A 27,452-nucleotide genomic window follows, 5' to 3' on the forward strand; every position below is an offset into this window, starting at 1 on the left:
AAAGATTCACTTTATTTTTGATGGAAATGTCCCCCACAAGAACGAGAAAACTGTTGTACATTTACGTGAACCATTTCACTTCAGATTGTTTACTGAATGAGGGCCAATACAAACAGGACTAGCAATAAAACTAAGAGATAATGGGAACTGACCAATGAGAGCAGCTTTACGGAAGGGACAGAAGCTGAAGTGGAGTGTTTCTGAGAGAGGCTGAAGAAGGGTGGAACAGCTATGTCCAGTACGTAAACCTATTTTAATAAGGCCCCTAAATATGAGTATGACCCTGAAAATGAGTATAATATGGGACCTTTAACTTAAATTGCCAATCCATAGATTTCTCAGTTATGAAAAAAAAAAAGAAAAAAAATCCACGTTTAACAAATCACCACCACATCATTCGAAATAATGGAAGTTTAATTACACAAATTATTTCATTTAATGAATATCAATCACGCATTTCTTGTTGTCATATGCGTGTAGTGTTGTGGTGCATGGTTACTTATGTTCTCATACAGAGTCTTCGAGAGCAAAAAACACAAATAGAAATTTGTACGCTACATCTGGTATAACAAATAGATCCTTTTCAGCAACATCAGGACTTTTTGGTTGTTTCTTTTTGTTCCAAGTTCATGTGTGCCAGTATGGAACTGGAAGGTAACAGGGAAAGGAGAGCTGGTTCTGTGGGATTAGAGGCACACTACTGCATCAAACAAACACCTAAACACAAATATGCAAAGACCAATGTACAGTGAAGGCATGGTTTTGGATGGTAGACTTTACAACCTCATGGTTAATAGTTACTAAATAGTCACTAAAATGGTGCTTGTTTTCACATTTTCTACTGCAAAATCATACTCTACACACTATTGTACAGTAATATTTACAAAACATTGTACTGAGTTCAAGATTAGTTTTAGTAGTAATTGCATTAATAGTACCGTATCAATATATAGCTAGTATGTATAAAGATAAATATGTTCACATTAAATATATTATCCTATACAGCATATACAGTTCCAGATAAATATTTCCTCTCTTATTATGGCTATTTATACCATACAAGAAAGTAGATCAGCTTTGTATTGAATTAGAAAATGCACCAATTCAAAAGTATATGGAGCTAAAACGTGAAGTTCTCCAACCGTATTGATTGGATCTGTTCCGTTTTGGCCAGTCTGTTAATCACAGCAGGTGTCACTTTAGGCGTTGCCATCAGTCTGTGCCACGCTGTACCGTCACTGGGCGCAGCAAGTATTTTGCACACACCCAGTTGCGCGCTGTTCTGTCAACAAGTTGTCAAGTCTCAGCTTCACAACGTGGTCTCACTGCTCATGTCCCGAGGGCGATGGTGGTCGATGTCTGAGTCGTAGTCAGACTCCATCTCGATCTTAACCTGAGGCACGGGGCAGGCCATCCCTCGGCCCATTGGCACGGCCGGAGATGATGGGCAGGAGATCTTCAGGTGGAGCGTGATGCTGAGGAAGGGCAAGCTCCAATTACCATACACGCCTACAGCCAAAAACTCTGAGGGGCTGAGTCTGAGTGAGGGTGGAGGAGCTCGGCCGTGTGGCGCCGTGACACAAGCTAAACACTACAGTGGCTCGTTAGTAGACGTGTGAGATGAGCTGCTGTGGTGCTGCTTGTTTGTGGACACTGAGGCTGAGACTGGTGACTTTGAGGCTGGGAAAAGTGGTCCTTTGTAAAAAAAATGTCGGTCTCAGAGTGAAGGTTGCAAAGATCAAGCCACATTTTCTAACCTTGTCTGATAGTGTTTTAGCAGTGGAGCAGTTATTTCTACCTGATGCCAAATGATCTTTAAATTAAAAAAGGAAGACACTGATGGAGTTCTGATCCCAAAAGTGAACAGAAAATGTAATGTGTGGTAATATGCAACCTACAGTACATCACGACTTTACATTAATGGCTGCACTTTATCAAATGAATAAATATTAATTTTCAATAGTCCAGTTTTGTTTTTAGTTTGAATTTGACAACAGGACTTCCAACAACCATCCAGATTTTTCCTATATTAGTAACATTATTTGCTCAACAAATGACTGAATACAAAACCTTATTTGGAAGCTTATGGTTAATATACTGACAACTTATTTGTAAGGTTCGATGATAGAAATGCAATCCACCCAGCTATAAAAATGACAATAACAGAAAATCACAGAGCGTAATTTTCTATCTAAATCCACGATTGACAACACTCTCACAAAACAATTTCATTTTAATCCCACTGTCAATTCCAAACCATGCCTCTTTCACAGCAATGCAGATGATAGGCAATTATGAAAATTTTCAGTCTCCAACAAAGGAAAGAAAAGAGTATTGTGTATTTGTGCATAATGCTGAGCACATTCAACGAATGTTACCAGAAATAGCTTCATCAGCTGCACTTTCAATGCAAACATTTCCATTGAATCTGCTGCGGTTCCATGTGAGGGTAGTTTAGAGAGCAAAACGCTAGGTAATGCAGGTGAGAGCATCACAGACTGATTTGCTAGAGATTCAGCGAATTGGGGAAAAAGAAACAACCAAAACAATGCTGCTTATTGTATGTAGATGATTATACAGTTGTATATTGACTGGCCTACAGTAAATGCTCTTCATGCACTAGATATACAGCAGACTTAATATACCACACTTTTTATTCATCTATTTAAAGTCACTGTTATTCTGAATAAAGAAACCTGACCAGTGGCTGTGAGACACAGAGCAAACTGTAGTGCATGCATTTCAAACTCAAACTAACGACACACATGAGTGAAGAGTTACAATATACTGAATTGTTTTTACAAAGGGTAGCGCAGTGCCTTTACGATGAGACATTGATCACGCGGTGCAGGTAGAGCAGCAGCAGGATTATACAGTTAATCACATTACAGTAACATTCTGCATTGCCTTAAAGTGCATGGAAAGGAGACTGAGCACGAAACGTGACAAGGAGAGGAAACTAGACTCTGAGGACAATGTTTGGTGTAAATAATCTGCGCACACGTGTCCACCCACAAAAGTGACCATGTATATCATTTACATTTATTCTGAAAATCGAAGAAATGAGAAAATCTGTGCTGACAGGTAAATTCTTGTTTCTTGTGGGAGAGTAATAAAACAATAAAGCAACTCGTAAGTAAATAACACTGTACAGAGGTAAGATACTTGTTTGTTTTTCTGGGGGAAAAATATTAGAAGCACCATAATATAATGTTTGCAACACGATGACAAAATAAGGGCACGTGTGGACTACTTTCATGCTACTGTGTTCTACCCCAGTGTTTGACAGATGTCAGGCTGAAATAATAAGTTCATGTTTGATGAAAGGAGCAAACATTTTGTGGCTTTAAATTGAATTAAGATGTAAAGGGTCAGTTCGCCGAAAATTACAAAAATCATATTACAACTTACCTGTTGTCCAAACTAGCCATGCAAAAAGTTTGAGTTGTAGATGTGCAGGTTTTTAATATCTGCCTCGTAAATTTCAGTTACTACTTTATTATAGTAAAGATGAATAGAATTTAGTTTGTAGTCTTTAGAGAAACAATGTACCACAGACCTCACTGTAAACACTCATTTGAACTATTTTCTATTGTTTCAGTGAAATTTGATGTATTCTGTGGATTACATAGTACAGTATAGTCTAATAATATAGTATAACAGGGAGGGACACTGTTTCTTCTCATTTTTGAAATATACTTTTTCATTGCAATGAGCACCACGCACAAAATCCCATCACCTCCGGTGTATTGGGGTGGAGGAAGTAATCTCAGAGGTAGACATCTCAAAATGTGGATGAATAACGTGGAGCCAACGCTGTACTTCAGGCTGTTATACTCGTGTGATATACTCTGCAACATACACTCCTCACAAAAAGTTAGGGATATTCGGCTTTCGGGTGAAATTTCCGGATGAACCTAAAATGCATTCTAACCTTTCCAGGTGAACTTAATGTGACCTTCTCTAAACTTTTGAATGCACATGTCCAACTGTTCAGTGTTTCAGTACTTTTTGCACAAGTTGCTGTTCTCTAACAAGAAGCTTAACAGCAACATTCACAACAGGTTTGATCCATGAATCCACCAATACATTTCCTGCTTCAGTTAGAATTGGTATTTAAACAGTCCTCCTCATCGTGCTGTTCACATTCTGACATCATGAGACCAAGATGACACCTAACAACTGATCAGCAGCACCTCAACACTGGAGGCTTCAAACAGGAAGTCCTCAGACGGAGGTGTTCACTGAGCTTAGAGGGTCACAGAGTGTCATCAGGAGGTTGTAACAGTGATACAGAGAGACTGGAAGAGTCACAGAAAGGAGAGGAGTGGACGTCCTTTGGCCACATCCCAATTTATTGAGGCACCGAAAATGTTTTGTTGTGGTATACCCACCACTGTTGTTAGATTTTCTTTCAATAAATTGTTTAAGATGAATAAAATCACCATTGCATGCTTCTACTTAAATGCCCTACTTTCATGATATAATATCACTGTAGCATTAACTTTTTACATTTTCCATATATTTCACCTGAAAGTCGAATATCCCTAACTTTTTGTGAGTAGTGTATGTCTAAAGCTTCCTTTCAATCATGGCAGTGTAGTTAAGCCACCAATGCTTTAGTCAGTCTTTTACTGCCGTGCCTGCTGCCACATTAGTCAACATGCTGTCACTTGCTTGTTGTAGCATTAGGCCCACTTATTAAAACTGCTAATCTACTGCTCGGCGTTTCCTTGTAGGGAGCAATGAAGTCAGAGCCTAGACATATAATCCATCCATTAAAGGTTGCGGGGAGGCTGGAGCCAATCCCAGCTGACATTGGAGCTAAAGGAGGGGTACATCCTGGACTGGTCGCCAGTTAACCACCGGGCTGACTTATAGAGCCACTTTCACTCACAATCACTCACACAGGGCAATTTAGAGTCACCAATTAACCTAACCTGCGTGTCTTTGAAAAGCTGGAGTACACAAGCATGGGGAGAACGTACAAACTCCACCTAGAATTGCCCCACACACTCTACATTCACTTGACATATAGATATAAATAAATAAGTTTTCTTTTTGTAATTTTTGTGAACTAACCCTTTTTATTTGTGCCAACTACATTTCCCATACACATGGGACCAAATCTGGGTCTACATCTATGTAACAGAGGATGTGTATGTGAGTTAAAGAGCGCTGTGTGTGGCAGCAGGCTGGCAGTACGCTCCCCACTGAGACTGTACAACATCAGGATAGACGAGATCTTTGTAGGGGATGTGCAGTTTGAGGACACAGTACCTGCGATCCAAGTCTGACTCTGAGCTGGGTGAGTAGGTGGAGTATCCCTGGCACTTGTCCTGCAAGCAAACACACACACACACACACACACAGATCAATGGAAAACTGTGTCATGACGCATCCTTCCTGCAGAGGTCAGCAGAAGCTTGAGCTTCTCACCTCTTCCTCGCTGTCGCTTGGTTTGGGCTTCTTCTTCTCCTTCTCCTTTCCCTTTTTCTTAGCGTCATCCTTCTTTTTCTTCTCTTTCTCGGGCAGGAGGTCATCCAGCCAGGCCAGGTCGTGCTGGGAGAAGACCATGTCCAGCATCTTCCGGACAACCATCAGCCCCAGGATCTGAAGGGTTCGATACAGAGATAAACTGGCACACAGGGTCTAACTCCTATTAACATTCATCTCTTATCCCAGTTATGGTCTGAACTAACTTGATGCTGTTTGTAAAGGACATTAGCGTGAAATCAGATCACGTCCTCCCTTAACATTTACACTCTTTAAAATTGTCATTAAACCTCATGTCATGTTTCTTTAAATTCATGAACACCTCACAATCAATTTTGATATGGATATTCAATTAGAAAATTCTGGTTTAATCTCACTTCTGTATCTATAGTGTCTATGTGCGGTCTGGGGCTGCATTGTTTTAGCAGCAACACATCTGAGCATCTTCAAAGCATCCCGGATGCCTTCATAAAAACCTTAATTTCATGTGTTTTGCTACCAAATTACATAAAATTATCTGATAATTTGAGCCTTTTGTTCAAAGGGGTTCAAAACAACTGCGACTTTCCTCCACTCACAATACAACAACACTGGATTCATCAGCGGCTGTGTTGCAAATGTAATTCATCACATACCATAACAGGGAAGATGATGGCCAGGAAGGTGGATTTGAGGATCCAGAGGACAGCTAGACATATGATCTGGACTAGTGTGAACAGGTGAACCCTCCTCAGAGGAACATGACGGAGGTACGAGAAGTCAGGCTGGTGCTTGGACGGCATCATGTACAACTTAATCCTGTCCCAAAACTGTTGAGGATGACGAGGGGGCACATGGAAGAGAAGAATAAAAGGTTTGAGTGGCACTGGTTAATTACATGCAGACCTATATGAATAATTAATCCCAAATTATTTGGCGGAATTCTTTATGCAGCTCAGCTTTCCTATGCAGTTAGATGGAGGGATCCTTAGGGAAGCTAGAGGATTTTCCAACTGATCTAAATGCGTGTGTGAAATTGCTTTTTTATGTGACTCTGTTGTCTCTGTGGTCTGTACTGACATTACGTATCATGTCTGCCTACCTTTAAATAAACTGCTTTCTGAGTGCTTTCAAAAAAGCAATAAGCAAAATGTCCTGCGTCAATTTAACATGAGAAACAACATCAACAGCTAGCACTAAGCGTACCTGGATTCCACTGAGGGAAGCTACGCCCATGTAGAGGAAGACACCGTACAGGACAGGCATGGGGATGAACTAAAAGCAGGAGGATGGCCATTATACATGTTATTATAGTCATAGTTTAGACAGTTAGAAACACTATAGCCAGAGATATATATGTCATAAAAACTATTATGATGGTTAATATTCTAATTATCAAATAAATAAATGATTGGAATAAATAATCTACTGAATATATTGTATAACATATGAGAGAAATAATTCAAGAACAATTAAAACTCAACTCTACTATTCATTTAAAAATCATTTCTTCATTCTCAATATTGAACACTTTGTGGAACCGTGGTGATGTGGTGGAAATAACAATACAGATGATCAACTCTGATGACGAGTAGAGGATCATAAGAGAAACAACCACTAATATGAACAAAACAAAAACAAAAAAAGTTAGATTGTCCAGAAAGCATCTGTTCAGGCTTTAAGCCTTTCAGTCATTGGGGGAGAGTAACCTTAATATAGATATACAGTAGGGGATGCACTGTGTACTTCATACCTTAAGTACTGGAGCGAGGAAGATGGAGACCCCAGTGAGAGCAAACACCAAAACGCCTGTCATTCTTTGCTCTCTGTACATTGATGAGAGATACACAAGAGTCTGCCAAGTCAATTTCACAAGGTTTCTCTCTATTTCACCAACAAAGGACTTTTGAAGTGTTTCTGTCAGTCTGTGATATTGCAAGTGGCAGGCTAAAGGGATTATGATGCTATTCCGTGTTATTTTACTGTGGACAAACCTGACCCCGAGGAATTGAGGCTGCTCTCCGGGTGCACTCGACTCACTCTCCATCTTCAGAGAGTCGATGTGAGCGATGGAGATGACAGTGGCAGCGACATACCAGGGCAGGCCCATGAAGGAGCAGACAGCCATCAGGACGCCCACCCAGAACAGATCCAAGTGGTAGCCGCAGCCTTTCTGCAGGGGAAACCAGATATAGATCACCAGTGAGACCTCTTGAGGCTGGGATGTTACACTGTGGTGTTTTTTTCTTTAACAAATACATTTGATATGTTGATTAAATCAAAGTACAATACATCAGGAGTGGCAACATGCGAAAATCGGATTTTATAATTCATTGAAAATAATAATAAATAATTAAAAATTCTGACTTAATATGAGCTTTTATCATTACCTTTTTTATTTGTACCTACCTTAAGCTTGTTCTCTTTGCGGTTAACAATGACCGCGCTGATCTGTTGGTCCATGAAGATGAGGATGGTGACGAGGAGGGCTGGGACGAAGCTGGCCAGATAAACCCACCAGGGGTTCTTGCCAAATGGCATCACCAGCCAGCCACGATTTGGCCGAGTTGGCTAATGGGAGATGAAAGGTCACATTATTTCCACAACAGCTGAGCATTTCATTTCCACAGTGGTACATGAACATTTTAGACAGATAAGAACATTGTACGTACACATTCACTGGTTCTAACAGAATCATTCGACAAATATGCTCATATGCTTTTTGAGTTTTGATCGACACTGTCAGAGAGGTATTCATTTAACTATATGCTTAGTATTGAGCTTGTAGTGTACAGTGGTGCTGAACTAGACATTTAGAAACATAAGGGGAAAAGAATACCAGGTACACATGACTGGAAGCAGTGGAGTCTCTGCTGGTTGGCTTCACAGTAACTCCAAGGATGTGACCCCTCCAAACCAAGAATTTATGCAGCATTAACCCTTCTTCAAACCACAAGCTTGAGGTTTGCATGCAGGTTTTCTTGTATCTTTCTAAAGTGCCAGACTAGGTGCCATGATAAGCGTGATAAGTGTTTCATGATTCCAACTTCATATTTAATGGAATAGAGACTGGCATCTTCTCAATTGTTTCTCAGTATGAAAGAGAATAAGTGTATTTCCCAAAATTTGAAACTATAATTTGTTTGTCAACCAAAAGAATATTGTAAATCATCAGCAATAATTTTAAATGCCGTGATTTGCTTTAGTTTGTGCTGCAAAGACTTTTTATTTCCATATCAAACTAGAATTAAAATGACTAACTAATACCTTAAATTCTGTGGGGACGATTAGCTTTGGAGTTTTGAGTCCCATCAACATATCAAGCCCCACGAACGTCATGATGGACATGAAGATAGAGAAGTCACTGATGAGTTTCCTTAACTAGGGAGAAAGAACAGTTTTAAATGAAAAACAGAAATACATTTCTGAACTAAAAGCAGAGACGAGGTTTGATAAGCAACTCATTAATACTGAAGCTAAGCTGTGCCTGACCGCGAGGATGCACATGCACATACACAAGCACATGGGCAACGGTTTACTCCATACATTCCTGCTATTTCACTGATTGACAGTCATTGTCAGTGACAGGATATAGTATAGCAATGTGTCACCAATGGCTGTGAAGTGGAAGACTGAGAGCTAGCAAACAAAAATATAAACATTAAAAAATATTCTAAAAGTTTGCAGTGCAATTAATAATTCAAGTCATTAAAATTAAAAAAAATTTTATGCAGAAGGAAATCCAAAGTGGCTTAAAATGAGCTGTTCATGAAAGACACATAAATAACTATTTCACCTTGGTGGGGAAGTAACGGCTGAACTTGAACTTCTTGAGGGAGACTGTCATGGAATAGGTGCCGAAGAAGAGGATGAAGGACATGAGAGCCAGATCGGGAACATACTTGCAGGACTTTCCGACCAGAGATCCTCCGTATGTCAGACATTCCTTCTTGCTCAGCTGGCTCCAGTCCAGAGCTGTCACATTCAACTGAGATGGTGGGTGGCAGCGGTGGGGAGACAAGAAGAGTGAAGTGTTTTGACAAAGATGTAGAGGAAAACGTAAACACAGACAGAGCGAACGTTGTCGGCATGGATGCGAAGTCAGAATCCAGAGAGAATGAGAGAGGATGATGGGATAAATGGTGAGAAACAAACAAAGGAGAGAAAGAGGAGAACAAAGCGACTTGTTTGTCAGACAGAGCCGATACACGAGTTGACTGTAAGCAAACCATTTACCTTTTTTCTACCAGTGTTGTTATTTGGGTTTCAAAACATCCCCTGTAATTCATTCTGAGAAAAGCTGAGGGAGCCTTTCAGACATTCAGCTTAAAATTCAATGCACCAAAAAATGGAGGCGAAAAATGAAAATTGAAGGAAAACAAGCACTTACCCCAGAGACACTAGAGCTGTTATCTGGCATTGGAACTAAACCATTGACGATCATTGCAGCCACCGTTTGTGAATGGGAAAGAGACAGACGGACACGAGGAGGAAATTAGACAAAGAAATGAAGGGAAGGAAACAGAGAAGTACAAAACATAATGAGAATCCAGCTTCTGGACATTGCAGAGAGCACTCCAAGGCCTATGCAGACAAACAAGGAGGTACTCACTTGCAAGAGATGGCGGCCAAATTGTTTGCGCATGGAGGAAAATGAACGAGAGACAAATCAGTTACAGAAATCTATGTCTGCTGTAATGACTGCAATTTTGAAAAATAGTCAACAGGTTACTAGAAATGACTATGATGGAACTTAATTTACAGATTTCACAGATACATGACATACTTGAGATATTGGATTGTCTAAAAATCAGTGATATGCTGGCCCAAACTATTTGTTACATAAACACATAAGATAAAGAATCATTTCTGATCCTCTACATTTGGTTCTAATATCATTAGAAGAATTGTGATCAAGAAAAATAAATGTCTATCTAAATGTTTATCTGGTGAACAAACTATGTAGTGTTGAAATTGTTTCTAAATGACATACATATACCGGGCATTTCTGCACTGAAACTTCCTGTCACTTATCAGGCCAATGTCATATATATGCAAGAAGCTAATATCAGCTGATACTGTATATTGGCCCAGCCAATTGAGCAGTTGCGCTTAACCCCTTGCTGCCTGTTGTCGCGAATTCGCCTCAAACCTCTTCCGGTCTTGATGCATCTGAGGTGGCCTCTGTATCCCACTAATGCCGGTTGATGCATCTTCTATGTATACATTATATATACATAGAAGCATACATACATAAATACATAAATAAATATCTATATATTCTATGCGTATATACATAAATATTTTATTATACTATTATTATATTGTACTGGTCTATGCTATGCTATATTCAAATTAACAATCTCCACTTAATTTAGCATCTGCTTGAATGCAAAAACACAAATAATTAATTTTTTTATATAATTGTAAATAAATTCAGGCAGTAAGGGGTTAAAAGGCAACCACAAATAAAACCAAAAACTCAATTATACTTCCACAAAAACAATTATGCAATGTTTTTCTTTAGCCTCACTTGACCTAACGTTGCATTTTGCGGCCTGCAAGAAGCTTGAGATATACAACTTCATGGACTTCACGGCATTTCTTGCTAATCGGCTGCCAACAATCTTGGATGTTGTCTGATGCTTTCAAAACAGCTTCTACTTGCAGCTGTATTATTGCAGTTTAAAGCAAAAAAAAAAAAAAACATGCAGCTAAATGGTCACAGTCTACTCTCAGTAACTCTACAACAACACACACTCCTCACAAAAAGTTAGGGATATTCGGCTTTCAGGTGAAATTTCAGGATGAACCTAAAATGCATTCTAACCTTTCCAGGTGAACTTAATGTGACCTTCTCTAAACCTTTGAATGCACATGTCCAACTGTTCAGTGTTTCAGTACTTTTTGCACAAGTTGCTGTTCTCTAACAAGAAGCTTAACAGCAACATTCACAACAGGTTTGATCCATGAATCCACCAATACATTTCCTGCTTCAGTTAGAATTGGTATTTAAACAGTCCTCCTCATCATGCTGTTCACATTCTGACATCATGAGACCAAGACGACACCTAACTAGCTTCAAACAGGAAGTCCTCAGACGGAGGTGTTCACTGAGCTTAGAGGGTCACAGAGTGTCATCAGGAGGTTGTAACAGTGATACAGAGACTGGAAGAGTCACAGAAAGGAGAGGAGTGGACGTTTGGCCACATCCCAATTTATTGAGACACTGAAAATGTTTTGTTGTGGTATACCTACCACTGTTGTTAGCTTTTCTTTCAATAAATTGTTTAAGATGAATAAAATCACCATTGCATGCTTCTACTTAAATGTCCTACTTTCATGATATAATATCACTGTAGCATTAACTTTTTACATTTTTCATATATTTCACCTGAAAGTCGAATATCCCTAACTTTTTGTGAGTAGTGTATGTCTTTGCAGGTTGATTTTATAGCTGAGTTGGAACCAGTGGCCTGGAAATGGATCCATAATCCTTTGGTATGCTTTGGTTGGTAGTAATGCGCATGCAATTAGCACCTTATTGGCAACAAAAGTAGATTTGGAAAAATTCGGTTAAAGCCACTAATGACTGAGAACTGGACTCCGCTCTCAGTTCCAGTTAGACTGAACAATAAATGTTAAGATAATTGCTGTTTAGTGCAGCTTGAACCTTAATTTCCTCAAGTAATATAGCAGTTACTCAGATGGCTATACTGTTATGTCATTTTTATGACATTTTCCCCACAATAAAGGGTTTGGTATATACACTTGGTTTTATCCTCCACTACAAGCGCCTGCCTGGGGAGTTAGCCTAACAAACGTCAAATGAGCTACTACACAGACTGCTAGTGGATAATCCCAGGATACCTCCCTAAGCCGTAAGGGTTGAACTCACTTGGGTCTGGGGCTATGCATTCACACTTGAAGGTGGTCACATAGTCAGGCTTGAAGTCGGTGTTAATGGGATAATATTTGAAGGAGCCCACCATCTTCTTAATGGCATCGGAAATGAAGATGAAGGAGATGAGGCTGGAGAAGCCCTCCTCAGTGAAGCGCGTCATGTACTTGATAATGTAACTGGCATCTGTAGCTACCAGGATAAAGCACTGCAGGCAGGAGTGGATGCCGATCCACAAACGCAGCTCCATGTAATCTATGCCATTGTTCCTTTGGGAGTGAGAAGCAGAGTGAGCATAGTGAGATATGGTATTAAACAGCCAGCTAACTAGCCTGCACTATACGGCTAGGAAGAATTTCATTACACAGCTGTTTGGCGGGTACTTTGACGCAATCATTGCTGGAAGAAATGCCTTTTTTTTTGCTATTTGTAAACTTCAGAGCTTTCTAGTCAATTACGCACATTCCCAACTTTCATCTAGACAAAGTATCCAGGAAATGAAGGTGAAAGAATCCGTCTTTTTGTTCACTAAGCAAGTCTGACAATCAGTGGATGTGTTTTGAATTCAAACCTAAATGAAATAAAGCTAGAAAAGACTTTGACAGCCACCAAAGTCCAGATTTTTAAAACAAATCTCATACAAAACACATATCATACACTTCTGTGTGACACGTTGAAGAACAAGAGATTCAGTTGTGTTTTTCTCTTTAATGGGATTATGAGAAAAACCCTCTAACTGACATTAAAGAGGGTATCGACAACACAACAGTAATCCCGCTACGTCTGTCTACTGCATAACCATTTGGCTTTAAAGAGGCTCACTTGCTGAATTCAAAGAGGAGTTTTTCAAAGATAAGGATGGGTCCAGTGGAGCTGAGGATGATGAGGGGTTGTCCGCTGAAGAGACAGAAGACAGAGCCAGCCAGAGCTGTGCCCAGGAAACTCTCCATTACACCCTGTTGGATGACAGAGAGAGGTGTTCAAATAAACACACAAGCAGAGCAAGGAGAAAGACAGCAGTCTGTAAATGAAAGTGTGTGTGTGATGAAGTGGCTGGTGTGTGAGTGCATTAAACATTAAACAAGGGGTCAAGATGTTGTGTGTGCATCTGTGAGTTGGTGTATACGTGAGTGTGTATATGTTCGTGTTGGTACGAAGGTATTCATTCAAAACAGTACCACTCCTTTGGCAAACTAGCTGTGCATAGGTGCAGACTGTAGATATATCTCATCTATTCTGATAAATATGACACACAAATCACAGCTTCCTCGGCCAACACCAGTTGATTTTAACCTAATGCTGCTACTGGCCTGTGTTGGTTTATTGTAGACTTCAAATGTCATGTTAAATGTGAATGTGACTTGGCTGCAGTAATAATCTAGGCATGCAGTAGCACTGGACACATTTATGCATCATGGACAAACCAGACATAATATCAAGAATCATGCACCCATAGCAAATATATACACCTTTTTCAACAAATAAATTGTGTCATAACTTTTAGGTGTTTTTCTTTTTTTTTTTACTTCCTTGCTGGGAGTTAGATGGGAAGATCAACATCACTCTCGTATACGTACAATGGAGCAAGCTGCTAATTAGCTTAGCTTGCATAGTACTTTCTCTCGTTGATAAACCAAGTTGATTTAAACTGACTACAAAAATGGAGTCTGGCACTCTGGTTCACCTGGTAGTTGTCTGTTGCGTCTCCCAGCAGGCCGCCAAATGTGATGGCATTGGTGATGCAGCCCAAGTAGATGAAGAGCACAGCAGAGATGGACTGAATGTGGAAACCCTCATAGATATCACTAGGTAGCCACGGCAGTTTTCGCTTTATGTCCAGGTACAGACCACCACAGAAGCTATTGTACAGACACACACACACACACACACACACACACACACAGTGGTTAGGATTCTTCACATGTTCCACTTTTCAGGTTACCATAGAAGTTTCTCTAAAGTAGCTGCAAATTCCCTTGAGTAGATAAGATCATTCACAATGATTTGAACTGATATGACACACATATCAGGCAGTGTCTGCCTGTTTGCATCACTTTAACAAGACACCCCTGCAATGTGTTTTGGCTTTGCTAAAATGAATTTGCTCACTGTTGAAACCTACACTTCCAATATTTAATTTCCACAATTCAACTTGTACTAACCAAACCTTTTGGAAAAAAAGACTAGAAGATTAAATCACGGTAAAGTCACATTCTAGATCTCATTTTATGCTACATTTCCTGCTCTGGAGAGGTGGAAGATTTGGCTTTATTGACTCATGTTTTATGCACAGCTGAAACTCAGATTAACCAGCTTAAGTACTCAATGTAGAGTTGAATATGTACTTTAACATTTTTTCCGCTTTGCCACATTTTAATCTATTCGTATTCAAATATTATCTCCACATGCCAGAGTCAGGGTACGTTCGATCCAACCTCTCAGCAGATTGCCATGTGGCACGACCTACCGTCCGGTGAATGCCAGCTCCTCTCCGAGCTCATGTTGCACCGGCATCTCCTCATCCTCAGACAGGCCTCCTCCTCCTCCTCCGGCTGTACCGTTCATTTGCCCCAACTCATTTAAGGAGAACACTGACTTCCTGCAGAAAACATATATAAGGCACAATTGGGATTACATATTGCATGGGGGCTTTCGATGCATTATTGTACTTGTATTGTACTTGATTTTGGTACAGGTTTAACTTCATACAATTGCTGTAGGTATATCTCTCACTGTGTCACAAACAAATAAGCAGAGAAGCTTCATGTGCATCACTGAGGTGGACGGTAAAACCTTTTGTCAGCTGAGGGGACTTTCTTGGGTGGCTCAATGCGGATTTTAGGGTCCCATTCTCCTGGTGGAAGCACAATCACCTCATCCAAAAACTCATCAATGCCTGCGATGAGGTCCTCCCGATCTCTGGCCTTGTAGGCTACATCACTGAAGAGCTGGGGGGGGGACAGACAGAAGTTCAGGGAAATAATTGTTGAGATATTTGAAGATGGACCAAAATTATGGACCAACTGACAAACATATTGCCATCACTAGAGCCAAGCAGCTAAAAAACAGTCTCTGTAAAAAAACAATCTGTAGTTGTCCATATGTGCTTCCTGCATTGCTGAGTATGTTAGACCAAATCTTTTTTTGATGCTATTTTGAAATAGAATAAACAACTGAGAAGTGAGAAATAACATCACATAATGTAAATGTCCTGCTCTTCTTAAGGCAGGGTGGGAATGGGGTGTAAGAGGGGAGATTGGACTATATATATAGATATAGTATATAGATTAGATTATAATAGAGGTCATCCTAAGATTACTAACCACTAACCTTGCTGTCAATGTTTGATTGTGGCTGATAAACATACTATTTTTGTATGTTTAGCAGCCTGGGTTTAAGCAAGTTCAGTTTAAATTAACACCCTGTGTCTTTACTACTTGCACCTACTATAAAATAGCACATTTAGCACATGCTTAATGATGTATGAAGCAGTAAAAACAACTAAAATTGAATTCAGTAGCAAGAAAAACGCTCCCATTAATAAGCCATGGGTTGATGGCTGATTATCCCAACGGAAACCCTGCTCCTAACTGATGTTTAACAATCAGCAACACAATAGCATACATGTTTACCTCATCTCCAGCTCACAGCCTCTCTCTTCCCACGCATTCACAGAAAAAGCGTCAGTGCGTGGTGTCTAATGAAGAAGGCATGTTACAGTATCAGTTTTAAAACACGACGACAAGACACTTACATCATCCACCATTAGGGTCGCTATAGCTCGGCCGATCTCATTATACGATTTGGCTTTTCCTTGTGGTCCCAACAGAATAAACAGGAATCTGTAAAGTGATGAGACACACGTGAAGCATCTGCGCTAAGATGGCAGGTGAAATGGTGTTTGTGAGTGAGGATGAAGAAGGCAGAAGAAGACATTGCTGATCATTTCACCTGGTGGGAACAGGGACCTCGGTCAGACCTCCTAGTGTTGTAGCTTGAGCCAGGCGGACGAAGGCTACAAAGGGTTTGCTAAGGAAATCCACTTCCCCCACCAAGACGTTGGATGCCTCTGCATCTCTGGGAATCTTCTTCATGAATTTATTTTTTAGCTACGGGAAAGTGGATGGAAAAAGAGAGAACATGGTATGACATCATGTTTTATTGGCAGCGTTTGTGCTATTCCTATGGCCCATCAAATATGGTCCATTCAGATTTTATGGGCTCTTTCTCCTTTGCTGCATTAATGCTTTTTCTTACATTTATTACTTCTTCATATTTTGTTTCATATGTGTTCTAATTTGGCAAAAAATATATCAGTGAGGATTTGCTGCAACTAAACTGAACAACCAGCAGAGAACCTCTAAAGAACTATATAGTCACTTTGTATGCTGTGGTGCTATATAGCACCTCATCCACCTCAATGAACCACTGAAAAACCTAAATTTTCTGTTTAAACCTCAGGTGCTGCTATAATGGGGATTTTTACTATTCTCTGACATTTCATAGAGAAAACATTCCGTCAACAAAATAAATGGCCAATTAATCGATAATTGCTAGTTGCAGCCCTACAGGTGTTGATTCTTTCAGTATTCGTGGGTGCAATGACAGGATCTCTCTACGGGGATCCAGTCCCACGGTTTCATCTTCTCATTATTTGTTTCTAACAGACTCTCTAAACCAAGCAGATTAGTCTGGGAGAGTATCATCAAAACGAGATGATCGAGATAACCACCCCAAGCAGCACTCAGAGAGGCAAAAACAAATGTAGGCTGACACAGCTGCCACCGAAAGAGGGATCTGAATGCATATAAAGGTGCGACAGGAAATTGGACTTCAGCACGACACTCAATATTGAGTTTAGACAATAACCCACAGCCTGAATCTGTGCCTACATGTGAGGGCCAAGCACGCGGACTTGACAATGAGATCCATGCTTTTCCCAGTGCCAGCTCAATATTGACACAGATGTGGCACGCGCACAAACACACAGTAACAAACTACCACTTGTCCATTGTCACATGTGACCTACTGTAGAGCCAATATGAACATCTTGCCAACCACTCACTAGATAGCCAGCATTCATCCTCATAGTTCTACTGGCAAATAAAGTTCATCGCTAACTCACTGAACAAAATCTCATTCAGTTATTTTTGTACATTTGTCATCACTGTGAATGACACTTAATCCAGGCCTGGCTGTCTCAAAGCCCAGGAGCCTAATCCAAGCAACAAGAGCACAGCCTTGCATCTGTCCAAGCATGCATCACTGGGTTTAAGCCACTTTTTTGCTCTGGCTCCACAAATAGGTGAGTTATGTGTTTGCACGCTTCCTCTATCACTAGCTGTCACCTTCAGCGGCAATTGCAATGAAAGATGACACTTAGGACAGAGCTGACTCTCACCACTCCAGTGAAACATCAATACAACACGCCTGACCAGGGACATGAGATGGGCAATCGGAAGTAGCACAGTGGAAAATGAGTGTATACTCCAGAGCTGCTTCCATGCGGAATAAAATTTTGCTATTATAAAAGATAAGAACATGAATGTGGCTATTATTAATATACTGAATGATAATCCCTGCAAACATTAAACACTCATTCTGAGGAAATCCTGAAGTGGAAGTAATCAAGTCTCTATTAAATTATTGAACATCACTCTCTAATATTTAAGTTTGTGCAGAATATTTCAATGAGTCACCTGGTCTGTGCTGGGAGTATCTGCAATATCATTCATACTCCTACTCTGTGCGTGACCTTGAGTACAAAACAAAAAGAACATGAATTAACATTAATTACAAGCTATTACATATTGTATATCATTTATGATACGACATTGTTGAATACAACAGATACTTTTAAAATGCCAGCTGAAGATGAGGGACCTCTTGGAAAATCCAACAGCTTCTTACAGCAATTTGTTGAGATGGAAATCTTGTCTTGCTGAAGGCCAAAGTTTTTATAAGCCGTTACTTCTAATATATGTTTTTTCCCCAAAAGGGAGTGAGTACTATTTGAATTTTGAGGACTTTTTGAATTTTGAGGGTGAGGGGGGTTTGATGATCACTGATGTGTTTGGCATTATCAGTATGAATTACTTACTTAAACATATCTTTCTTGTTGATACTGGCCTTTCAGTAAACAAATATGTGGATTTGATTTTGAGCAGTAAATTGCATCCACCTCTATTAAGAAGGAGATTCATTTTTGACTGTAGTCAGTCAATATATGTATTAATTTTCATTTCATGAATATGTAACCAAACAATCATGAAATAATGGCAAGAGTATCTCTATCGAAGCTGCTGGGTGACAGTTATTTTTAGAGTTCTGTTACTATTTAAGCTTTTTCTGTGCAACAAGACAATGGTCAAAGCAAAAGAGGCTTTGCATAAATAAAAACCGAACCAAACATTGTTAATCTTAAAGTCAGAGAAACAGAGAGAGATGTTTTTGGCCATAATTCACAATGTGAGCTGACATCACAAACTGTGAACCAATAAACAAACACTCACGCAGGCGGCCGTAGCTGGCAGGCTGCTGTTTCATGCCGAGGTCCTCTGTGGATCGGTTTAAGTTGGTCATTGGCCCTGGACCTGGCCCCGGATATTGTCCACCTCGGGATCCTACATTCCGGTCTGGAAGGGAATCAGAAATAGATACAAACAGTAACAGAGCAGTCTGAGGTGATGTTTGAGTATTTGCCTGTACAGGTGAGATATAATAATGAGATATAACAATATTGTATGTAGTATCATTAATCATGGAAATGATTCAGAGTAAAAGAGAGAAACACAGCAATGTTGACCTTATAATTACTACTTTGTCAGAGCTTTAGGTCAGTGAACTATCATAGAGCTAAATGATCACTTCTGAAAGCTACAGAGCTGGAGACTCACTGGCAGAAGAAGACTTTCCAATGTCGGCTAGCGAGCGGTGGATCGGCTTCTTCGTCTGATGTCGGTGTTTCCTTAGCAGGACAAAAGTGATCTTTTCTCTTAGTTCGGGAGATATCATGCCTTCCTCTATCTGTCTCTCGATTATGTCATCTGGAAAAGGACACATTTATATTTCACATGAAAATTTGTCCCAGACATCCAGCGTTGCCCATCTGAAGCACTGTAGTTTATTACCTTCATACACATTTCAGTTTATGTAGAAGGCATTAACATACATACAGTCCTGTAGAGAGAAAACGGCTCTAGTCCTCAGTATAATATATTGTAGAGCAATTCATAATCCTATGTACATTTTGATTAACTATTAAAATGACCACCAAATGACATAGTGTCACACTGCTTGGGAGTTTTAGAAGCACTTAAGCACTGTTTGGTGTTCAGTGTAAAGAATGACTGGTTGCTTTCTATGTTTAATGCAGATCCCTCAGCCTTCATAAGAGCAATAGACAAATCATTTGAATAAACTTCTCTGCACGACTGTGTATCGTCATCATGATTAACTTGAGAGCAAACAGGCAACAGTTAATAATCGAGGCTTCAAAAACATTTTCATTCCATCTTGTTTCATTTTAACTATTAGGTGTTGTTTCATTTTGCTGCAAATATTGTAACCGCTGTCACTGATTCCTTTTCTATTGATTGTCTAATTCATTATTGACCACTCCATACTAATGCGTCTGCAGCTTCCGTTTTGGCATGTGGTGAGCAGTATGGAAAGTGCTAAAAGCACGAGTTGGCAGCTGTCCCTCTCAAACTTTCAACATTTAATGACAAGGAAAGTTAAAAAGGATATTCATATAGTAAACCTTTACGTGATACAGTAGTTTAGATTACAAATATAGGTCAGCCTATTAGCCTCAGTAGCCAGCCAAAGGATTACTGAAACTAACATAGGTGGCTACCTAACCAGCTAACTAAGGAACCATGAAATATTTACATTCATATAGATATTATTTAGATTCAAATATCAATGCTGTACTATGTGGCTCAAATTGGCCCCTGGTTTATTAGGTGGTGAAAACAGCCAGTATAATATAGAATACAGTCAGTGGAGATTACCAGCAGTGATAAGTCAAGAACATCTGCAAGCTGTTCAAACATTCTCATGGCTACATACAGACTTTGGACAGGGCTTCCCATTAATATTATTATCAACCACACAAGATATACAGCACAGGTAAAAAGTTCTTGAAATTTTCCAGACTGACGGACCTTCATGTCTCAAAGGAATGACGGACTGTGGTTTCTCTTTGCTCAGTTTAGTGGTTCTTGTCATAAAATGGATTAGAACAGTAGTCGAATGGGGCTCTTTACTCTATGGGACTATGTACCAACCCTACCTTCAAACAGCACAACCGATGCTCTCAAACACATATAAGAAGGCAAGAAATTCCACAAATTAACTCTAGACAAGGCACACGGTGCTGATTGAGAATCATTCCAGGTAACTACCTCATGAAGCTGAGGGTGCACAGCTGCCATCAAAGCAACAGGCGGCTAACTTTGAACAATCTAAAGTATAAAACTATTTGTTGTTGAACAATTTTTGTTTACTACACAGTTCCATATGTGCTCCTTCATAGTTTTGATGTCTTCAATATTAATCTACAGTGTAGATGTATACAATGTATACTGACACTGTTTGGGTTAACAGATTAAACTTTCACTGCACAACATGAGACATACAATGTAGCACTAAATATTACAATTGCGCAGAAAATGAGCATTTTCTATAAAACGTGGTGTGGATGTGGTGTGGGCATGACTAAGCGTTTCTCATCATGCCCTAGGTCGTATAGCTGGGATTGCTGCTGACTGATTCTACCTGAGCCTGGCTCATCTCGAACCCAATATTGCACTTTGGGGTTTTTTTTTAAAAGGAGCTTAACATCCATCGAGTGTACTGAAATAATTTAGATTTGGAACAACAGAGAAAACAGCTGATTATCTGTGCAGTTCACTACTAAACTAGGGAGGAATTGTTTGGTTAACAAACAAGTTAATATTATGTTGTCCTTTTTCCAGCTGCTCCCTTCCAGCTGGAGCCACAGCGGATGATCCGCTTGTAGATTTTGGCATTAGTTTTTTACACCGGATGCCCTTCCTGATGAAACCCTCGCCCCTTTTTTGGTAGCCGGGACTGGGAGGGAGTCGAACCCGGGTTCCCCAGGCCGATGGCATGCACAATTATCCACTGCGCTACCGGCCGGGTAATCAAGCTAATATTATGATACACAAAAATACACCAGGCAAAAATGATGCCCCTGAAATGAAACAGAACAGATATTATTCTGACAATCAATGAGAGATACAATCATCATAAAAGGAGTTAAATGCCGAACATCTCACCAACGATCTGAGGCAGAGAGTAGCCCTCCAGGTCCAGCAGCACTGTTCCCGTCTGGAGACACGTCCTGAGCTCAAAAAGACTATGCAGGGACAGTGTGGATACGTGTGGTTTACTCCACCTTTCTCCTCCCTCCTCCACCTTCTCTTCGAACTTCACCCACCTAATGGCAGCAAAACACACAGAGCGAAGGAATAGGTGAGGAATGCCCAAGTGTGGAGACTTCTTTGAGATTGGAACTTCGGCTCTGCTGGGGGCGCCCACTGCAAAATGCATGCCTGTGGTCTGAGCTGGCAGCTGCCAGACATGTCACATTATGACTGTTTTATGATTGATTTCTTTGGATTAAGGTGCCTAATTTAAAACATTTTATATTTGCAGTTGAACCCTTTTTGCAGCAGACATTTTGACTTGTCAAAGAGGGAACTGATAACATTAATGATGGCTTCCTTGTGTTTAACTGCCTCAGTAATCCATGCCTCCTTTATTTGTACTTTTCAATCTGTACTTTTTGTTTTAAAAAGGGACAGACTATTTAATTTAATTGTATTTTATTGTGTCTAAGTTTCTGTTCAGTTTTGTATTTTAATATTTTGTATTGTTGTGACGACCTCTGTATCGCACTCTGGCACAACAATTTCCTCCAGGATAAATAAAGTCGGTCTTATTCTTATTTACTGACAACGGTTACACGTGTGTTTGAAGACAAAATGTCTGCCATGAAAATGGCCTATGCCGCCGCAGACTATTTCAAGGGGCAGTGTTGAGTACGAACATATTTTGCTGGAGATTCTAATACAGGATGTGTTTTTGGACAAGCTGGGTCATGTGTTGAGGGGATGTGCTCCTGATTAAACATTGAAGCAAAAGCAAAGCAGAAACCAGATCAATTGTATTTCTGAAGCATGTCTGTGCTGGAATTTGTGTGTGCGTGCAGTCAACCACCTGGCAGACTCCTTCCACTCCAGCTCGTCACCTTCTCGCTGTAAAGTGTCCATCTCAGTGAAGAGCGTTGGTGTGGGCATGTCATCGTCTTCATTCAGGATGTAACGTAGCCGCTCGGCTGCCGGAGACACTTGACAGAATGAAAGAATGTTTTAGACATTTTTACAGTGTGTGATATGATTTTAGACAGTTTTAACAGGGTTTAAGGGCCCGAGGATCAGAAAACTTGCCTAAAACATAAAGTTTAAAAGACAAAATAATTACATGGCTTTCATGTGACCTGTAGCATTTCAAATCCGCAGCTTCTCTGCCGGACAACCAGGTCAAATCAAACTGACCTGTGACTTATGAATGTAAAAAGTAATCTCAAACATTGAAATCAATGTCTAGCCTACATCCAGATCACAACTTACTACCTGATTATAGGTATTCAATAATGAGCCTCCGTGTATTTGCGATCCATTTCATTGCTATGGAGGTTGGATTGGATCCCATGCTCTTGAATGGTGCTGCAGGGCAATGAGCTATCAGCTGGTCATGGCGCTGTTAACTTATGGACTGAGCTGTACATAGGGTGAGCCAATTATATTGAAATGCATTACTGACAGCAACTAACTGTGAGTTCCACTTAGATGTTGGTTTTTTTTTTCTGAATCGCAAGTGATTTTGAAATCCACCGTGCAAATCTGTGAAATACAACATTTATCATTCACCTTTTAAACAATATGTTTGAGATAGAGTTAGTTATTTAGTCCACCAGCTCCACCTAGCCCAATGAGAGCTTTCTTCATTCTTCCTCTCAGAATGAGCATCATCAGAGTCTATTTTCCTTCTATTGCTCTCCAAGTTGTTTATTTCCCCTCACCCCTCACTGTTTACTCCTGTTGCTGTCTTGTACATTACGTCCCTGCTTCAATTCTCTCACTGGTAATGGCACTTATTGCATTAATGACAGACAATCACGCTCTGAAGCCCAAACACTCCAAAAAGACTTCTTGATTGCATACGGTCCAGACAGAGTAAATACGTCTGCAGCCTTGCCGACTGATGCACAACATCGATTCAGCAAGGTGGACAACTTTCTCAGTCAAAGTCTTTAAAAACCAAACCAGCAGTGTTCTGGGAGACTACTCATTACTCCAACCTGAAACGGAGGCTTCACATCCTCAGACTGTGTCTCAGACGACTCCTCTTCATCGTTAAAACTGCTGCCATGAGGCAAAATCGAATCAAAAGCACGAGGTTGATGATTGCAGCAAAATAGTAATGAGACGATCCGGTTCGTGCCTGTGCCAGTGCTGGACAGCTTTTGCTAAATCTTTGACGTAAAAGACGTGAAGACAATGTGTTATATACACCATGCTTCGCTTGAGCTGTTGAACGCAACGTTACTTGCCACATTCAGACCACATCATTCAAAATGAGGACCAACAATTATATTTGAAGTGGTTCACAGCTTTCTCTTAATAATGGACAACAGTGAGTGGCTGAGAGAAAGGAATTTCTTAAGAATCAACAACGTTCTTTTTCATCTCCATCATTATTTATTTTCTAACCACAACAATGTCCTATTTTTTTTTTTTGTTTTTACCACTTTTTCCTTTATTCTGCAGTTTGTGTGTTATATAATGCATAACTAAAAGACAGTTGTATACTTTGGAAAAGTGTGCTATACTGACTTTTAGTTCCTAGAATGGATCAAGCCCTCAAAAACACTAAATTCGGAATCTCTCAAAATGAAATTCACTTTGTTAGACTTTCACTGACTTCTAAATAACCACGTCTTCAAGCTTCACATGCCACAGGTTCTATGTTATGCACGTATAGCCTAAAGTCCAGACATTGTAATAAAAGATCATCAGGGTTATTTTCTCAGATTCGATATAGCTCCTCCAGAGCAACAGAAGGCAACATATTCTTATCAGTTACAAATGGACTGTGTTCAATGTGCTTTAACACTACGTTCACCCATTCACATACATTCACGAGATGAAGCAGAGCTTTAACAGCAACTTGCAGGTGAATATTTCTGAACATTTTATATTTAACCTTGTCTGAAAATGACAATTTCAAAGGGTAGTGCAGGATCAAACAGGTTTTACAAGACATAAGGGCAGAAATTCCGAAGGGAAAGTGGCCTTTAGCAAAGCTCTTTTTTTCCCCAACACCATGTCATATGATGTAACATAAGGGTGTCCACTGTCCAGAGTTTTGCGCAGGTGAAGAGAGCAGACTTCACTGCCTCATCGAATAACACAGTTCATTTGTGGTGCTCATTTTAGACTGGAGGATTGTGTTCTGGGCAATAAAAAAAAAAGTGTAGGGTGGGATTTCGAAGCCAAGACCGTGTATTACTGAAAGCTGCTGCTGTTCCTTTAGTGCACACAACGTTTTCATGGGGAGCATGATTCTGACACCACAGGGGGCGGTGTGAGGCAGAGATCTCTCTCTCTCTCTCTCTCTCCCCAGTAGTAGTCGTGGAGTTATATCACGCACTGCCAGACACCATACAAGCTGATACATGTGCGCCTTACTTTCTGTTATGAGTAAGTATCAATACTCCTGGCCGGTAGTAGACAACCAATGCTAATATTGTTAGAGCTTGACATTACAATGATATATATGTGTAGCGTTAGTGATCTATAAGCTAAAGCTAAACCTGTCCAGTTCTCCTCACACCACAACTGCATTTCTCAGACCAATATTCCTTCTAATCCTAGTCTGTCCCTGATCTTGTTGTATGAATAGATATTTGCAACCTCCTCAGTATGAAACTTTGCTTCAGATCAATTCATTTCTATTGTTTAAATCTGACACTCTCCCTGATGTTACATCACTTCTGGTATGGCTTTTTCAGATGAGGAATATTCTTTCACAAAAACAACTATATGAGTATATTTTGTGAAAATCTAGATTCTAGATCATTTTCCCACATATTGATTGGAAACCTGCAAGTTGCTCTTAAAGGAGCAATATCTTGACCAAGGACACCCAATGATTGGTGGGTGACCTGCTCTACAGCCGCCTCACTATATCTGTTTTCATTGGCTGAGTAGTGCTAACCTCAATGAGTAAACCACCTTCTACATGTAAAATTGGTGGAATGCTCCTTTAACCCTGACTCTGTTGAACTTATGGGTACGGAATAAGTTCCGCTTTGTGTAGCCTCACGAGTTGGGATTCAAGCACTACACTGTAGCCAATCAAACTGTTGCAGCAACTGACCAGGCCTGCAGTCATGATGATTTGATGTGAGACTGCTGTTAAGAATGTCAAATAAGGTTTTTGCTTCTTCAGCGTCCCATATCATCTTATGTAATTGATCTGATCACTGACTTACTTGTGCGGTTGATGTCTTGGAGACTTTGCTCATTTGAATCCATAAGTCCTTCCTCTATGTCTATGTCTCTGGAGTGATCGTGCTCTTGGTGTCTGTGCTGGCTATAGCGTCTGTCCATGTCAGTAGCCTCACGACTGGAACGCCTTCGCCTGCGTTTACGTCGATATCCTCGAGGCACAGGGACCCCTATGTAGATGGACTGATGGTCTGGGGGGAAAAAATGGATGGTTAATAGAATGTGGACTCAAATGGTTGCATTCATTTAAATGCAAAACTGAAACTCCAGGATAGCTTCCTGTAAAAAAAACATGGCAATTTACTGTAAGAACAAGTTTTAATAGGATCCCAAAAGGCTGACTGATAGACAGTAACTCTGTCGGATAGTATATAATGTATAAATATTAATATTTAATCTATCATCTAATACTCAGAGGATTGTTTCCATGAATAACAGCAAAACAAAGTCCAATCAGAATCAGTCAGTCCTGCAGCTTTTCAGTGATTCAGTGTTTGGCTTGTGCAAACACTGTTTTGCAACACAAACCTGGATGATTTTAGGCCCACCAGAAATGGTGAGGACTACATGTTTCAGTTTCCCAGAGTCCTTTAGTTTAACACATATGTGCTAAACGCACCCCTAGACCCAAATTTACAGCCACTATTGGTCAGTGTGTGACACATGACCCCACAACCTCAGGTCAATGACAACCGGAGCTCCCCCACTGCTCTGGCTCTCTCCCACTTCACCTCTGGACCCTTGAGAGTCCAGTTCTCTCTCTCACACTTTTCTCCTGGACCCCTGAGGGTCCAGTCCTGCTTTGCTCTCTCTAACTTCTCATCTTGACTCCTGACCGTCCAGTTACAGGCCTGCAGCCTCCTCCTCAAGCCTCAGCCTCAGTGTGGCCTGTACTAAGCAGACCACATTTTGCATGGCAGCCCTGCCTGAACCAAGTTTCTCAGCTCCAGCAGGTATGACCCGAAGTCTGACAGCTGATTTTCAGTGCAACACACCAAATTGCTCCAGAAATGGTGCAAACCCCAACATTTATTTGGTACCACTGTGTAACGCAGAGTACTGAGCACAACAATAGTAGGTAAGTTTGATAATCTGCTGACAATTAAGTTTTAAAACTGTACAGTTTGAAATTGCATACAACACAACAGACCAATATTGGACAGAACACACACAAACACACACTCATAGATACATATGAAGACACCAGCAATCTCCAGTCCTCATTTGCAGCCCATTAACAGCAGTCCCCCACACAAACACTCAGAACAAATTAGAAACTATAGGTTAGTGTGCTGAATGTCACATGATGATATTAACAGACACATTTCCTGTTTCTATTAGCAGAGGGACAGTGGTTAATAGATCTACCATAAATATGAACACACTCACCCTCCTCCTCCTCATAGCGAAGGTGAGAGACACCCATCCCTCTGTCTCCATGCTCCATCCTGGCATAGAGGAAGATAGACATG

General features: G+C 40.3%; 1 protein-coding gene across 1 annotated transcript; it reads right to left on the reverse strand.

The window, feature by feature from the left end:
• Positions 1-1,309: 1,309 nt before the first annotated feature.
• Positions 1,310-27,427, reverse strand: slc4a5a (solute carrier family 4 member 5a). Its single transcript, XM_070834131.1, has 25 exons — positions 27,370-27,427; positions 25,965-26,171; positions 22,625-22,754; positions 21,682-21,842; positions 19,273-19,422; positions 18,889-19,011; positions 18,076-18,131; positions 16,328-16,485; positions 16,131-16,218; positions 15,170-15,324; positions 14,844-14,975; positions 14,061-14,235; positions 13,199-13,332; positions 12,374-12,645; positions 9,866-9,900; positions 9,272-9,463; positions 8,743-8,856; positions 7,885-8,046; positions 7,470-7,648; positions 7,229-7,301; positions 6,682-6,750; positions 6,132-6,305; positions 5,440-5,613; positions 5,281-5,339; positions 1,310-1,475 (listed from the first exon to the last, which is right to left on the reverse strand). The coding sequence occupies exons 1-25, from the start codon at positions 27,425-27,427 to the stop codon at positions 1,310-1,312; spliced, it is 3,396 nt and encodes a 1,131-aa protein (XP_070690232.1).
• Positions 27,428-27,452: the final 25 nt, after the last annotated feature.

The sequence above is a fragment of the Pempheris klunzingeri genome, chromosome 7 (genome assembly GCF_042242105.1).
Source record: "Pempheris klunzingeri isolate RE-2024b chromosome 7, fPemKlu1.hap1, whole genome shotgun sequence".
NCBI lineage: Eukaryota > Metazoa > Chordata > Actinopteri > Acropomatiformes > Pempheridae > Pempheris > Pempheris klunzingeri.

Excerpts from the sequence above, each read along its gene's own strand:
- slc4a5a (XM_070834131.1), bottom strand. The coding sequence starts at position 27,427 with ATGGAGCATGGAGACAGAGGGATGGGTGTCTCTCACCTTCGCTATGAG. Across the intron at positions 16,219-16,327 it reads GAGGTCCCTGTTCCCACCAG|ATTCCTGTTTATTCTGTTGG; the intron begins GTGAAATGATCA and ends ATCACTTTACAG. Across the intron at positions 1,476-5,280 it reads GAGTCAGACTTGGATCGCAG|CATCACGCTCCACCTGAAGA; the intron begins GTACTGTGTCCT and ends GCCCTTCCTCAG.